Consider the following 13561-nt stretch of genomic DNA (forward strand, 5'->3'; position numbering starts at 1 on the left):
CATGATCTGCAAATTGTCACTGTTTTGAAATCTATTGAATGTTAAACTCTCTTCGATCGTTGTGAGTTGCTAATATATGCATTCCTGGTTGCTCTCGATATTTTGTTTCATTCCACATACAGTATGATAAATATGTTTTCACCGAAAAGGTACGTTTCTGATCAAAATTCTTATGTATTGATCTTAATAATCATTCAGTTGTTTACATCATGACAGCGTGTCCTAAACTTTAAAGAGACTATCTCCTTTATTTTGCCACAATGACATTTCACCATGACTCCTTGCTTGTGTTTGCACAGGGTCAGAATGGGCCAAAGGGTGATAAGGTGAGCTTGGATTATTGTTGCCAGTATTGTTGTGCTTATAAATGTACTTATTAGTTTACGAATTTGAGAGAAGATGTAAAGCCGAACTTCCGATTTCAGCAGGGATAAGGGATCGGCCGGCACTAGAGTGACTTCAGTAGAAAGGGAAATCAGGCAGGGATTGTGACATGTGAATTACGAGCATGGTGTATAACAGTCAGCTGACCCACACCTATTTGGAAAGTATGATCATAGTTTAGAACAGTTGATAATATTACACGAGGCTTTCACTGGGAAACATAATCTCTGTGAAATTGATTAATGAACCTTGCGTTTAATTAAAGAGCCACCCAACTTCAGGGCCTTGTGATCCAAAAGTTATTTCTGTGCAGAGAAAACTTTGAAAGTCTGACCTGTGGGACCCGTGAGATAAACTAAAATATTATAGATTTTGTTTTCTTCTATCAGCGGGAATGGTTAAAGATTTTATAACAAACTCAGAATCTGAATATTTTTCAAGCTGATCTTTCACCAGCTTGTCGCCAAACACAATTTCTCCAGGTGGACCTTGAATTCCTCCTTCCAAAAAGTCCCAGATTGTACATTTGAGTTAACCTTGTAGCATCACTTGTACTTGTCCGTACTCAGTGCCGAGTAATTGTGATCCCATCTGCTTAGTTCCTCGGATTCTGATTAAAAAGCAATACGGGTGGCACGGTGGCGCAATGGTTAGCACTGCTGTGTCACGGCACCAAGGACCCAGGTTCGATCCCGTCCTTGGGTCACTGTCCGTGTGGAGTTTGCACATTCTCCCCGTGTCTGCGTTAGTCTCACCCCCACAACCCAAAGATGTGCCTGGTAGGTAGATTGGCCACACTAAAATTCCCCTTAATTGGGAAAAAATAATTGGGTACTTTAAGAAATAGCACCAAATCATGTCTTTAAATAAATAAGCGTTAAATGTTTTTAAAAAGTAAATGCTATATTTAGCAATGACCGTAATATTTGGGATCTGTTATAATAATTCATAAATCCATCATAGAACCATAGAATTTACAGTGCAGAAGGAGTCCATTCGGCCAATCAGGTCTGCACCCGCCCTCTGAAAGAGCACCCTACCTAGGCCTAATCCCCCACCCTATTCCCGTAACCCCACCTCGGGGTAATTTATCATGGCCAATCCACCTAACCCGCACATCTTTGGACTGTGGGAGGAAACCGGAGCACCCGGAGGAAACCCACGGGGAGAAAGTGCAAACTCCACACAGACTGTGATGGGAGTGGTTTAAGCAGAGACACTTGAATAGACTGACTATCCAGAAATGCAAATAGTTTTTTGCACTTCAAATGGTTAAAGATCAGGGGCGGGACTCTCCCCTACCCGGCGGGGCGGGGGGGTCCCGGCGTAGCGGAGTGGCGCCAACCACTCTGGCGTCGGGCCTCCCCAAAGGTGCGGAATTCTCCGCACCTTTAGGGGCCAAGCCCTCACATTGAGGGGCTAGGCCCGCGCCGGAGTGGTTGGCACCACGCCGACTGCCGCCAAAACCGGCACCAACAGCCTTTGCCACCCAGCGCTGGGGCTGGTCGCAAGGCCTTCGCCAGTTTGCGCATGCGCGGTGCGTCAGCTGCTGCTGATGTCACCACCGGCGCATGCACGCTGGGGGATTCTATTCCGCCTCCGCCATGGTGGAGGCCGTGGCGGCGGCGGAAGAAAAAGAGTGCCCCCACGGCACTGGCCCGCCCACTGATCGGTGGGCCCCGATCGCGGGCCTGGCCACTGTGGGGGCACCTCCCAGGGTCCGATCGCCCCGGCGTGGGCCCCGCTCGCGCTGCCGATCCCGCCGCCACCAGAGGTGGTTCAAACCACGGCGACGGGAGAGGCCTCTCAGCGGCGGGATTTCGGCCCATCGCGGGCCGGAGAATCGCCGCAGGGGGCTCGCCGATCGGCGGGGCGTGATTCCCGCCCCAGCCAACTCGCGGGTGGCGGAGAATTCCGGCCACGACGGGGGCGGGATTTTCCCCGGTCCCAGGCGATTCTCCGATCCTGCAGGGGGTCGGAGAATTTCGCCCCAGGTGGCTAATTATATCTTAATGTTTGTTCAGTGGGGTTATTTTTATTGGATTTAAAACCCTGTTTAGGTTATGAAAGGACATCTCATATTTTCTCAATATACAACTAATCAGTCCCTGACATTTCTTAATTTCTTTTTGCATTTAATGATCATTCAAACTATTCTTCAATTTGTTTAAATAATCTACTTGAATTTTTTCACATCTCGACACTGTTCACACATTTTTGCAAAGTTCCCCGTAGTGTCGGTGTAGGCAGACAAGATCTGACTCAGACACGGTCACCCAGGGGAATCCAAGCTTCTATTGTGAATAACAATTCCCAGTATCGCTGACCTCCACATCAACCAAAAAGATAACTTTCACTTCACACTAATCAATCAAATAATTGTACAACCGGCTTGTCCAACCTTTTCACATGGGAAGGGTCACATTTCCAATTTTTCCTCAAGGGGCCGATGAACACATTTCAGAAAGTTAGGGGTTTGGCACAAAACTAAACATGAATTTCAAAATAACGTTTTAGGTATGAAAAAAAAACTGACTTGCTGAGCAAAAAATAAAGCAATGTGCACGGTTTAACGGGAAGAGAGACACTTTGGGCGTGAATAGTGGGGTGTTGCGCTGAGAATGAAGCTGCTATCAAATAGGCCTTGGGGAGGAACATCATGCTGAGGCCACTCAGCTTGTCACTGCAGAGAGAGGTCGGGGCGGTATTTCTAAATACCGGCCCCCATCTCTCGAGCCCCCCACCACAGCGGCCTCTAGACCCTCCCAACACCCCAACTTATTATTAGGGGGTCCTTGAATACCCCCTCACCCCACCTCATAAAGGCAAGGCAGGCACAATCCCTGACAGGGGTGATCTGACAACCTGACAGTGCTGGCAGTGTTGGGGCAGCACGGTGGCACAGTCGTTAGCACTGCTGCCTCACTGTGCCGAGGTCCCAGGTTCGATCCCGGCTCTGGGTCACTGTCTGTGTGGAGTTTGCACATTCTCCCCATGTTTGCATGGGTTTTCCCCCACAACCCATAGATGCGCAGGGTAGGTGGATTGGCCACGCTAAATTGCTCCTTAATTGGGAAAAAATGAATTGGGTACTCTGAATTTATTTTTCAAAAAAAGGCTGGCAGTGCCAAGGTGCCCGACTGGCAGTGACAGGGTACCACCCTGCCCTGAGCCCGACCCAGGGCCTCTGACAGCTGGAAGACCCCCCCCCCCCAGGAGCCGTTACGCCCGGTCCACGTTTGTGTGGACGAATACTAAACGGTGTGATTGCGAGGTCTCCCAGGCACGGACATTTGATTCCGGGACTTGAGAGAAACCAAAGCAAACATAGTTAAGTGAACCTAACCGCTCACTTAAATATGCAAATGTGCAAATCAGGATCCCGCCCAATGAGGGCGAGATCCACATCACAGCGTCTTGCAATTAAAAAACCTAAGTTTAGGGTTAGATGATTTTTAAACTCACTCTTAAACGTTAATCATTTTCCTGTAAAAACACGTTTATTGACATTGTGAATCTGATTAAATGTCCATTTTCTAGGGTCAACGTGGGGACTCTGCACTCACTGTAAGTAAGCAGACTCTCGAACTATATTTACTTATAGACCTGTGGATATAATAATGAATATCTAGCCTTCCAATGTGATTGTTTTTACATTGAGATTTACTGATAACTAATACAGGAAGCAGAAAATTCAAACTCTCAGCATGATTTTCTCTACACTTCACTTTTTTACATTTTTGACAGTTCAAGAACAGGATCCACCATCTATCTCACTCAGCTTTAGCTATTCTGTTATAAACGCTTACATTTTTCAATAATTCATGTCGGCTCACTGTTGGTGTTCAAAAGTTAATTTTAGTTTGAACATTAATTCTTTCTTTCTCTTTCAACTGTCTAAACTATGGAAGCTACTGGCTAATAGCTAATAATTCAAATTATCCAGTAGTTTAGAGATACAGACGTACTCCATAACCCTGGGTGCCAATGGCCATGTCGTTCATAGCGTGAATCTTGAAACCTCGGCTCTCCCACACTTTCGCATTTGGTTTTTCAATCAGCACATTTCAACCTTTAAATGGGATCTGGTGCTATCAGCAGTTGACAATTTATCATGATTTTTAAAAATCCTGCCTTGTGAATAAGAGAAAATATATCCGTGGGTAATCATCCACTAAAATAATATCCATGATTGTCAGGGTATGTGAATCAGTGTTTTTCTGGAATGGATTTCACCTCCGATGTTTACTACTGGAGAACTTAGTCATTCCGATTTTATCATTGCAGAGCAGTTAGTAGATTCGGGACATCAGACACTTTCTTTAATACTCTATGACATGGAAAGTTACTTTCTTTTTGCACTCGTAGCTTAATAGTGTTGCATTTTCAACTTTAGAAAAAGTACACATTTGGCTTCATTAGTTCTTCCGATAACCTGATGTCAGGTAGTGTTTCACTATCATGCTCTTCTTTCTCCCGATTGCTCCATGATTATCTCACCGTGACACACTCTTTGCTGGTTTCACAGTCCATTGCTTATCTTGGCGACAACCTCGATCCATCAATAAAATCTAGCTGATTTTTGTTTTGAAAGGACAATGGCTCTACTTGGGGCAGATTTGTCAATAAAGAATTCGATGAACTAGAGCAGGAGATATGTGATATTGTTTTAATGCCACAGCTGTGTCTGCAATGTCACAAACCAGAGTGGACGATCACCTTGATAACAGCGAGACAGATCAGGGTACAGCCTGATAAACCATCATATTTAACTTGGGAAATCGCCCTGGTGTGGGCTGTATTTCCCATCTACCCTGGAGCGACAGGCAGCCGTATAACTGCCTCTTTCCTCCCTGTTATCGCAGTAGTTCCCAATCCCCAAACTGGCAGAAATATTGAGGAGAAAAGATCAGTTTATTATTAATGCGCAGCTTTAAATAATCTGCTTTACATTTCATTGCTGTTTGATGAGAATTCAGTTTTATCTTCTGTTAAACCATAACCTGGAATAACTTTGTTAACTGAGTAATCCTAATCACCAAGATTTGTGTTCAAGTAACAGGAGGCACCTCACAGTATCTGTTTCTTGGATATAATTGTTACCGTTTATACTTGTGCACAAGGCAGGTTTTTGAGACCACATGTTTAGGTAAAAATGCAGGGGTTTGAATTATACGTGAATAATATTGTCAAGGGGTTGAAATAATTTTGCACCAAGACCAACGGAGCATGTACGACCCAATTGGCACCATGTTAGAGTGGCCTCTTCCACTCCCTGAGACTCTCTTTTCTATTTCCCCCCACCCCCCACACACACCCTCTCCCTCCCTCTCTCTCTCCATTTCCCTCCCTCCCTCTCCCTCTCCATTTCTAACTCCCCCACTCCCCCACACACACTCTCTCCCTCCCTCTCCCTCGCCATTTCCCTCCCTCCCTCTCCATTTCTATCTCCCCCCACCCCCACACACACTCTCTCCCTCCCTCTCCCTCTCCATTTCCCTACCGATTCTCTTCCTCGCCATTTTCCTGCCCAAACTCTCTCTCCTCTCCTCTCTCTCTCTTTCGTCCCCTCTCTCTCTTTCCCTCTCTCTTGTTCCCTCTCTCTCTCCCCCTCTCTCTTTCTTCCTCCCTCTCTCTCCCTCACCACGACCTTGCCCAACTCCCCCTCTCTCTCCCTCTCACTCTCCCCCTCTCTCTCTCCTTCTCCCTCTCCCTCCCTCCCCCTCTCTCCCCCTCCCTCTCTCCCTCCCTCACCACGACCTTGCCCAACTCCCCTCTCTCTCTCTCTCTTTCTCCCTCTCCCTCTCTCTCTCTCCCCCCCCCCCTCTCTCTTTCTTTCTCCCTCTCCCTCTCTCTCCCTCCCCCTCTCTCCTCCTCCCTCTCCCTCTCTCCCTCCCTCACCACGATCCTGCCCAACTCATTTTAATTAAAACAAATCAATCTCGGGATTTTTTACAGAAACTAAGTAGGTGAAAAATATGATCAAAATTTCTTAATTGTGTGTGTCTAAATGACAAGAGTCCAGTTATGTAATGTGTCTGTCAGAACATAGCTTCCAATATTCAGATTTGTTTAAGGTTCATGTCCTATCCAACAAGCTATTCTAAAATGCCCTTCTCTGTGGAAAGCAGCATTAGGGATATGTTGCTAACACAGAAGAATTAAATCCCATCCTCATGACTCTGCACACACTCTTCACAAAGACGTGTAGAAGATTGTCTAAATTGACACCAGACTGTAAAGCAAACCATTTGGAAATTTTAGTCTGTGGCATGTCTGGTTGTTTTGTTAACAGGAACAGCTGAACTTCTGCTCTCTGTGGTACTTTATTGCCCTTTTTTTTTGCATCAAAGCAGTTTTAAAAGCACTTACAAGTCGATTTGTTTGTTGCATAGTTCTTGTTGGATGATTTAAAGCCCTGCTTTTTCCTGCAGTGCCTTAGGATGGTGTCAGATGAAGCAGTCTTAATTCCAACTCCCATTGCCTGAAGGATTTGGCTGTAGAAAAGCTACCTTCAAGGCTTGAGATATTGATATTTATCTAAAGAAACCTTGTTTTAAAAATTGATCGTTAGTAATGTTTAAAATTCCAACATTTATTATAATGTGCTGTATACCTACAGAGAAAGATTGAGTCACTGTCAATCTAAATCGGCGTAATCTGCCCTGTCTCCTGTCAGTTTGACAAAGTGAAGACACCCAAGGTCAATAAAGAATTGAGCGATCAAGCTTTTATTCTACTTATTGGGAATACTGATGAATCAAGTGACCTTGTCTTATTGTCACAAATTGATGAGATTACCTGTTTTTAAAAAAAAATGTCTGAATAATGCACTTGGAATATCGATTGGAGAGACCATTGTTTGAACTCCTCTTCAAAGTCACATCAATAAATATGGCCATAAACCCACCTCAATTCCGAGAAACTGTATCCATTTCTTCGCTACCTAATTTGCAATTCAAAAGGTTCCTCTGGAAAAATCAGTAGAGAATTCTGCATCTGCCATTCTTTTTTTGTTGTTGCATGCTTTCCTTGATTGAGATTTTCTCTTGTGCTTCAGTTGAAACATTGTGGTGGGTGTCCCTTTGTGGGTGCAGCTTTCTGTATGGTTAGGGTTAGCCAAGGATTGTACCTTCTTTCAGCAAAACCTACCAGGCTCATAGCTGCAGGAGATTTTACCGTGCACGTCTAAATGCCCTGGAATATTTTGTTATTTTGGGGGGGGGGGGACGAGTATGAATCCACACTTCTCATTGCTTTCTGTCCATCACACACTCTGGCTGGGAGTAGAGGTCCTGTGTCAAGCACACAACTGATCACTTCCCACTCTGTCCTCATGGTTTTGCACTCCTGCTGTCCTGCAGTGTAACCTGCCCTGAGTCTCTGAGGGACTGTGTTCTCTAGTCAGATATCCTGCAGAACCATGCAGATTGACAGCACCATGAACCCAAAACAAATCATTTGTAAAGAGGTTACATAAACCTACAATTAGATTGACGGTAAGCAAGCAAATTTTTTCTTAAAGTATTAATTTTAAGGATGTAGTGTACATTTATTTTGGAGGGAACAGATGAAGCGGTTGATTGTGTCTGCCTGTGGATACAAGTTTCTATGTTGCATTCTGTAGGAGTTCCCTGGGACTTCACTAGCAGCACAGCGGCTAAATCAGATCCTAACTGTGAAGGTTTGTGGGTGCTTTCACTGTCGTTACAGTCAGTCTTACAGCAGAGTGTGTGTGTTCTTCCCAAATGGCTCAAAATTATGTTTCGGTCCCGGCTGATTTCATTTGGAGCTCAGAAAAATTCCTATTCCTAATCCCATTTGGATATTTGCCTGTATTTTCTTATAGTTTAGTCGACTTGATCAGGTGCATTCTGAACTGAAGTTTGATTTAATTAGTAGGGTTGCCAACTTTCATTGGGTATACACCTGGCAGGTTCGTCACTTGACCTGGCATCACAAACCTCTGCACCCCGACACTTCTGCCATTTGGTCACCCAACATGCCCATCTTCCTGCAACGAATTGTGAAGCAAACATACCTTCATTACCAAAGTGGAAGTTCCTTAACTGCTACATGGACAATCCCGTGTTCAATATTTCTATAACTAAAAACAGAAGTGTTCAATGGCGTATTGGTTAAAGCAACAATATTTAAAACCTCAATCATTGTCCTCCTGGATTATTGCTCACAACAGTGCCCTGGAGATTAACCTTTAATTCTGAAGACTCAAGGATGGTATTGGAAAGTTGGAAACCTTATTAATTGATATTGCTCAGTTTCAACTAGGAAAGTCCATAAAAATGTTCTGAAATCACACTTCACTTTGTTATAAGACTGGTTCTTATTTCTCTCTATTTAAAGCCAGCAACAAATTCTGAGGGTAGTCCTTTGGTGAAAAAAACAGTCTGACGTTAATTTTTTTGCCTTATTTTCCTACAACATTTGATGAAAGATTTTCCTGTCACCAACTACACACCCCCGTAAAATTATTTCTGTTGCTGGCTTTCTCCCTGGCATCGAGCTCTGCTGCTTTTCTCAATATTCTTGTCTTTTTTCCCCCTCCCTCTTCTATCTGCCCCCTTCCCTTCCAAAAAAAACATCCACACCAAACGTCATCTCATGACCTCTGGCTTTGTACTGACCTGTGACCTCTGGCTCACCTACCTGTTCAGTTTGCTCCATCTCGATCGAAAATACTGCCACCTGCTGACCAGTTCATCAGACGCCACTACTTCAAGGTAAATGCCTTTGCTGCTTCCAGCACCACTTTGTTCTCTTCTCTGCTCCTATTCCTCCCCCTTCCCAATCTAATAACCTACTCGTTGGTTACGAAATATGCTTTTTGGCTGCTCTACTTAATATCAATTACTTGCTCCTTTAATTGGTGAACAAGTTGCAAGCTAATTGTTCTAAGTATTACCTTTATGGAACTTGGTGGCTTTTGATTCAATCCCAGGGTGAACACGGACAAGCCAATAGCAACTGTTCTCCGGGGCCACCTGGACCTCCGGGCCCTAAAGGACCCCCTGGCTCGTCGGGAAAACCAGGCACTGATGGATTACCAGTAAGTCATGGCTGTTTCCATTTCTCCATCCTTTAGACTTTTGCCCTGCATGTTAAAAATGTCAACATTGGCCTGGCAGGTGCATCATAATAAGGTTAAGCAAGTAACCATCTTTAGGCTTCCTCCTGTTAACCTACTTATTGCCTCAATGTCTGAATCTTAAACCGTCTAAGAACCTTAGCAAACAATGCCTCACCTCTGTGGTATCAAAAAGTGTTGGCAGTGTTGATTGTGCTCAGTGTTGGGTGGCACAGTGGTTAGCACTGCTGCCTCACAGCACCAGGGACCTGGGTTCAATTCTGGCCTCGGGTGATCGTCTGTGTGGAGTTGATCATTTTCCCAGCGTCTATGTGGGTTTCCTCTGGGTGCTCCCGTTTCCTCCCACAGTCCAAAGATGTGCAGGTTAGGTGGATTGGCCACGCCAAATTGCCCCTCAATGTCCAAAAGGTCAGGTGGGGCTATTGGGTTTCTGGGATAGGGTGGGTGTTGGGGCCTAGGTAGGGCGCTTGTTCAAAGGGTCGGTGCAGACTCGAAGGGCTGAAAGGAATTCTATGATTCTATGAACTGTAGGTAGAATGGTTTAGAAATTGTTTCCAAATAGTGAACTATCTGCATTGTGATTTCATGGTACATTTAATCACTCCCCTGATGGCAGGTTCCTTCAGTTGGCTAGGCCCTAAACTCACGGATTCCTTCCTCAAACCATTCCGCCACTCTATCTCTCTCACCTCCTTTTACAAAGCTGCCTTAAACTTCATCTCCTAGACCAAAGTTTTGGTCATCATAAGGCTACACCTTATGTGACTCAGTGTCAGCTTTTATATTGTTCCTTGTGAAGTGCCTTGTGATGTCTCACTACACAAAAGGTGTTATGTAAATGCAAGTGATTGTACACAGTCACAATTAGTCATGCCTGAATGGGAACCAGAGAGAGAAAGTAGTGGGAGACCGGTGCTGAGAGAAGGGTCCGTGTACAGGATGACGTTAATTAACCATTACTGTCACAGACCTGCCCAATGCGAGCCAGACACAGCTGAGAGAGAAGAGCAGCTAACCCACAGGCAGCTGGGAAATGGTTTTGGAGTGGGGATTGCTGAATGATTGTTGTTTCTTGCTGAAGAAATTACTGGGAAAAACTGCACGACCACTGGAAAGGGTTTATCTTGAAAACCAACAGAACAGCACACTGCTGTGATCAATTTTATTTTCCATGAACTCAGCCCGTGCATCGAATAATATGGAAGCTTGTGTTTGACAGTCATGTTTGTGAAGCAGTTGAGAAATTACCAAAAGGACATTGTGGAAAGGAGCAACTATCAAAGTGGAAAATAATAATAACTTAAATGATTGGATTTAGTCAGTTCATTTCTACTATGATATGGGTAATAACTGAGTTCTTCATTCCAGGGGAAACCTGGAGATCCGGGGAAACCTGGAAGAGATGGAATCAGGGTAGGTAATTTAAAGTGACTTTTCAGGGCGGAATAGATATTTTTTCTGTGTATTTCTTGGTTTGACGCCACTTTTCTGCAGTTTCAATCCCCCCCTCCCCATTTCCATTGTGCAAGACTTTGCTGCAATTCTTGTCTGTGCAGCGTTGAACCATTGCACCCCCGGAGTACCGTCCGTCTGGACAGGAAGCGATTTACTGCTTTTTTTTTTCATGGGTGCCCTTGCTGAACTCTTGCTGAGACAGGCACTGCACCAGATGCTGGGTTACAACCAGTGGAGGCAGCCTGATGCAGCACATCAGGCCCCTGCGGCCCTGTGTGGAGGCGATGCCCTGTGCAATGCCACAGAGATCCCTTAGGGCAACAACTGAGGTTAAATCTTCAAGCACAATGCCCACAAGCTTCCAATCGGTGCCACAAGCAGCTCAGGTATTCACCACAATTTTAAAATCTTTCCCTAACATGAAATTAGTCTGTATGCAATTTCCAATCTACTAAAGGAAAACAGAAACCCATTAAAAGCTTTTAATTCTTTACTGCCATTTACGGTAAAACCCAAGTTTAGAAATTCGGAGAGCACCATTGCCAAACCCACTGTGAAAGGGTGAATGTGAACACATTCACAGACTGTCAACAGCCGTACACCAATTTTGTGTTCTAAACCTAAACTCTATTAAAGAAAAACTGTTGATTTCCTAGCCCGTTACCATTGCTGATTTTAGATCTTAAGCATTATTTACCGACGGTGGCAATTTAGCACTGATACTTTGCCTTGACGAGATGCATGGAAGGATGTCACCTTGAGCGATAACAGACAGCTACTTTGTTTAAAAGAGTAAGAAGTCTTACAACACCAGGTTAAAGTCCAACAGGTTTGTTTCAAACACGAGCTTTCGGAGCACGGCTCCTTCTTCAGGTGAATGGGAGAATTCACCTGAAGAAGGAGCCGTGCTCCGAAAGCTCGTGTTTGAAACAAACCTGTTGGACTTTAACCTGGTGTTGTAAGACTTCTTACTGTGCTCACCCCAGTCCAACGCCGGCATCTCTACATCTTGTTTAAAAGAGGAATCTAATGCAGCACAATTGATATTAACGTAGTTCTAATTCTTCACAAAGAGGTTCCCTTTACCTATACATGATCCTCTTGCAATGCGTTACCTGCTGGGAGAGCAGGGAGGGATAGCATGCGTTGTTTTATGTGAATGTGGCAGCCAGTTTGCGCACAGCAAGACCCCACAAACAGCAAAGAGGTGAAAGGCCCATTTTTGGGTTATGTTGGTTGATGCACAAATGCTGACCAGGGCACCAGGAAAGTTTCCACGGTCATTGTCTCAAAAAGAAATTGTGGAATGGCATCTTGTACAGTCTGCCTAGAAAACATGAAGATATGATTCAGGAGCAGGAGGAGGCCATTCAGCCCCTTGAGCCTACTTTGCTATTCAATAAGATTACAGCAGGTTTGATTGTGGCCTCAAGTCCACATTCCGGCTACTTTCGATTCCCTTTGACTCCATTGTTCGTCAAGAATCTATCGAGCTCTGCCCGAAAAATTCACTGACCTTGCCTCCACAGCTCTCGGGGGAAGAGTTTGAAAGATGCACCGGTTTCGGAGAGGAAAAACTGTTTCTCATCTCTGTCTCAAATGGGGGACCCCTGATTTTGAAACTGTGTGGCCTGGTTTTAGTAGAGTTGGTAAAACCCGAATGGTAAACATCTGAGGGATGGCCCCTCTGACAGCACAGCATTGATTCAGGGCTCCACGAAAATGACACCTGGGATTAAATACCCAAGTCCTGATCCCCGTGTGTGCATGGGTTTCCTCCGGGTGCTCCGGTTTCCTCCCACAGTCCAAAGATGTGCGGGTTAGGTGGATTGGCCATGCTAAATTGTCCGTAGTGTCCTAAAACGTAAGGTTAAGGGGGGGTTGGGTTGCGGGTGTGGGGTGGATTTGTGGGTTTGAGTAGGGTGATCATTGCTCGATTGAGCAATTGAGGGCCGAAGGGCCTGTTCTGTGCTGTACTGTTCTATGTTCTATGTTCTATATCTGTCTAACTCGGCCATCCTCTGAGCCAATTCAAAGTTTAAATACAAGTTTGAATAGGATCTAAGCAGAAGGACTAGAATCTTATCACTACCTTTTTGATTTTGCAGGGCGCATCAGGAATGCCTGGGTTGAAGGTAATTAACAATGCCTTTAATATTTGCGACTACATCAATAATTTTAATTTATAAGATCTCCGTGGAACTGTAAAATTGGGAACTATTTTTAGCACTTCCTTTGACATGTGGCGCAATTGAAACGCCGAGTGTAAGGCTCACCATTAGATTAACAGCTTCTTGCCTTAATGTAATGCCTATGCGATACGATTTTATCATTGCTCATCAAAATTTGCTTAGCTCTTACTGAATTCAACAGCGCCGAGGAGACGGGTTCGACTCCAGCATTGGGTCACTGTCCGTGTGGAGTTTATACATTCTTCCCGTGTCTGTGTGGGTTTCACCCCCACAACCTTAAAAGATGTGCAGGCTAGGTGAATTGGCCATTCTAACTTGCCCCTTATTTGTAAAAATAGAAATTGGGTACTCTAAATTTATTTTTTAAAAAGCTCTTACTTAATTCTGCTCTTACAGTTGCTCGAACTCCAGAAGACACCCACCA

General features: G+C 44.7%; 1 protein-coding gene across 15 annotated transcripts in view; it reads left to right on the forward strand.

Moving 5' to 3' along the window:
• Nucleotides 1–13561, forward strand: part of col13a1 (collagen, type XIII, alpha 1) — a 282216-nt gene that overhangs the window by 141216 nt on the left and 127439 nt on the right. For 11 of the 15 annotated variants that reach the window (XM_038782844.1, XM_038782840.1, XM_038782841.1 and 8 more), the window contains 6 exons: nt 300–326; nt 3925–3951; nt 9060–9125; nt 9344–9451; nt 10859–10903; nt 13054–13080. In XM_038782844.1, coding sequence (XP_038638772.1) covers nt 300–326; nt 3925–3951; nt 9060–9125; nt 9344–9451; nt 10859–10903; nt 13054–13080 — 300 coding nt within the window. Of the gene's footprint in view, nt 1–299; nt 327–3924; nt 3952–8011; nt 8069–9059; nt 9126–9343; nt 9452–10858; nt 10904–13053; nt 13081–13561 lie in introns of all 15 variants that reach the window. The other 4 variants (XM_038782842.1, XM_038782850.1, XM_038782843.1 and 1 more) reach the window with 4 other exon arrangements.

This window comes from Scyliorhinus canicula, chromosome 22 (genome assembly GCF_902713615.1).
Source record: "Scyliorhinus canicula chromosome 22, sScyCan1.1, whole genome shotgun sequence".
NCBI classification, from domain to species: Eukaryota; Metazoa; Chordata; class Chondrichthyes; order Carcharhiniformes; family Scyliorhinidae; genus Scyliorhinus; species Scyliorhinus canicula.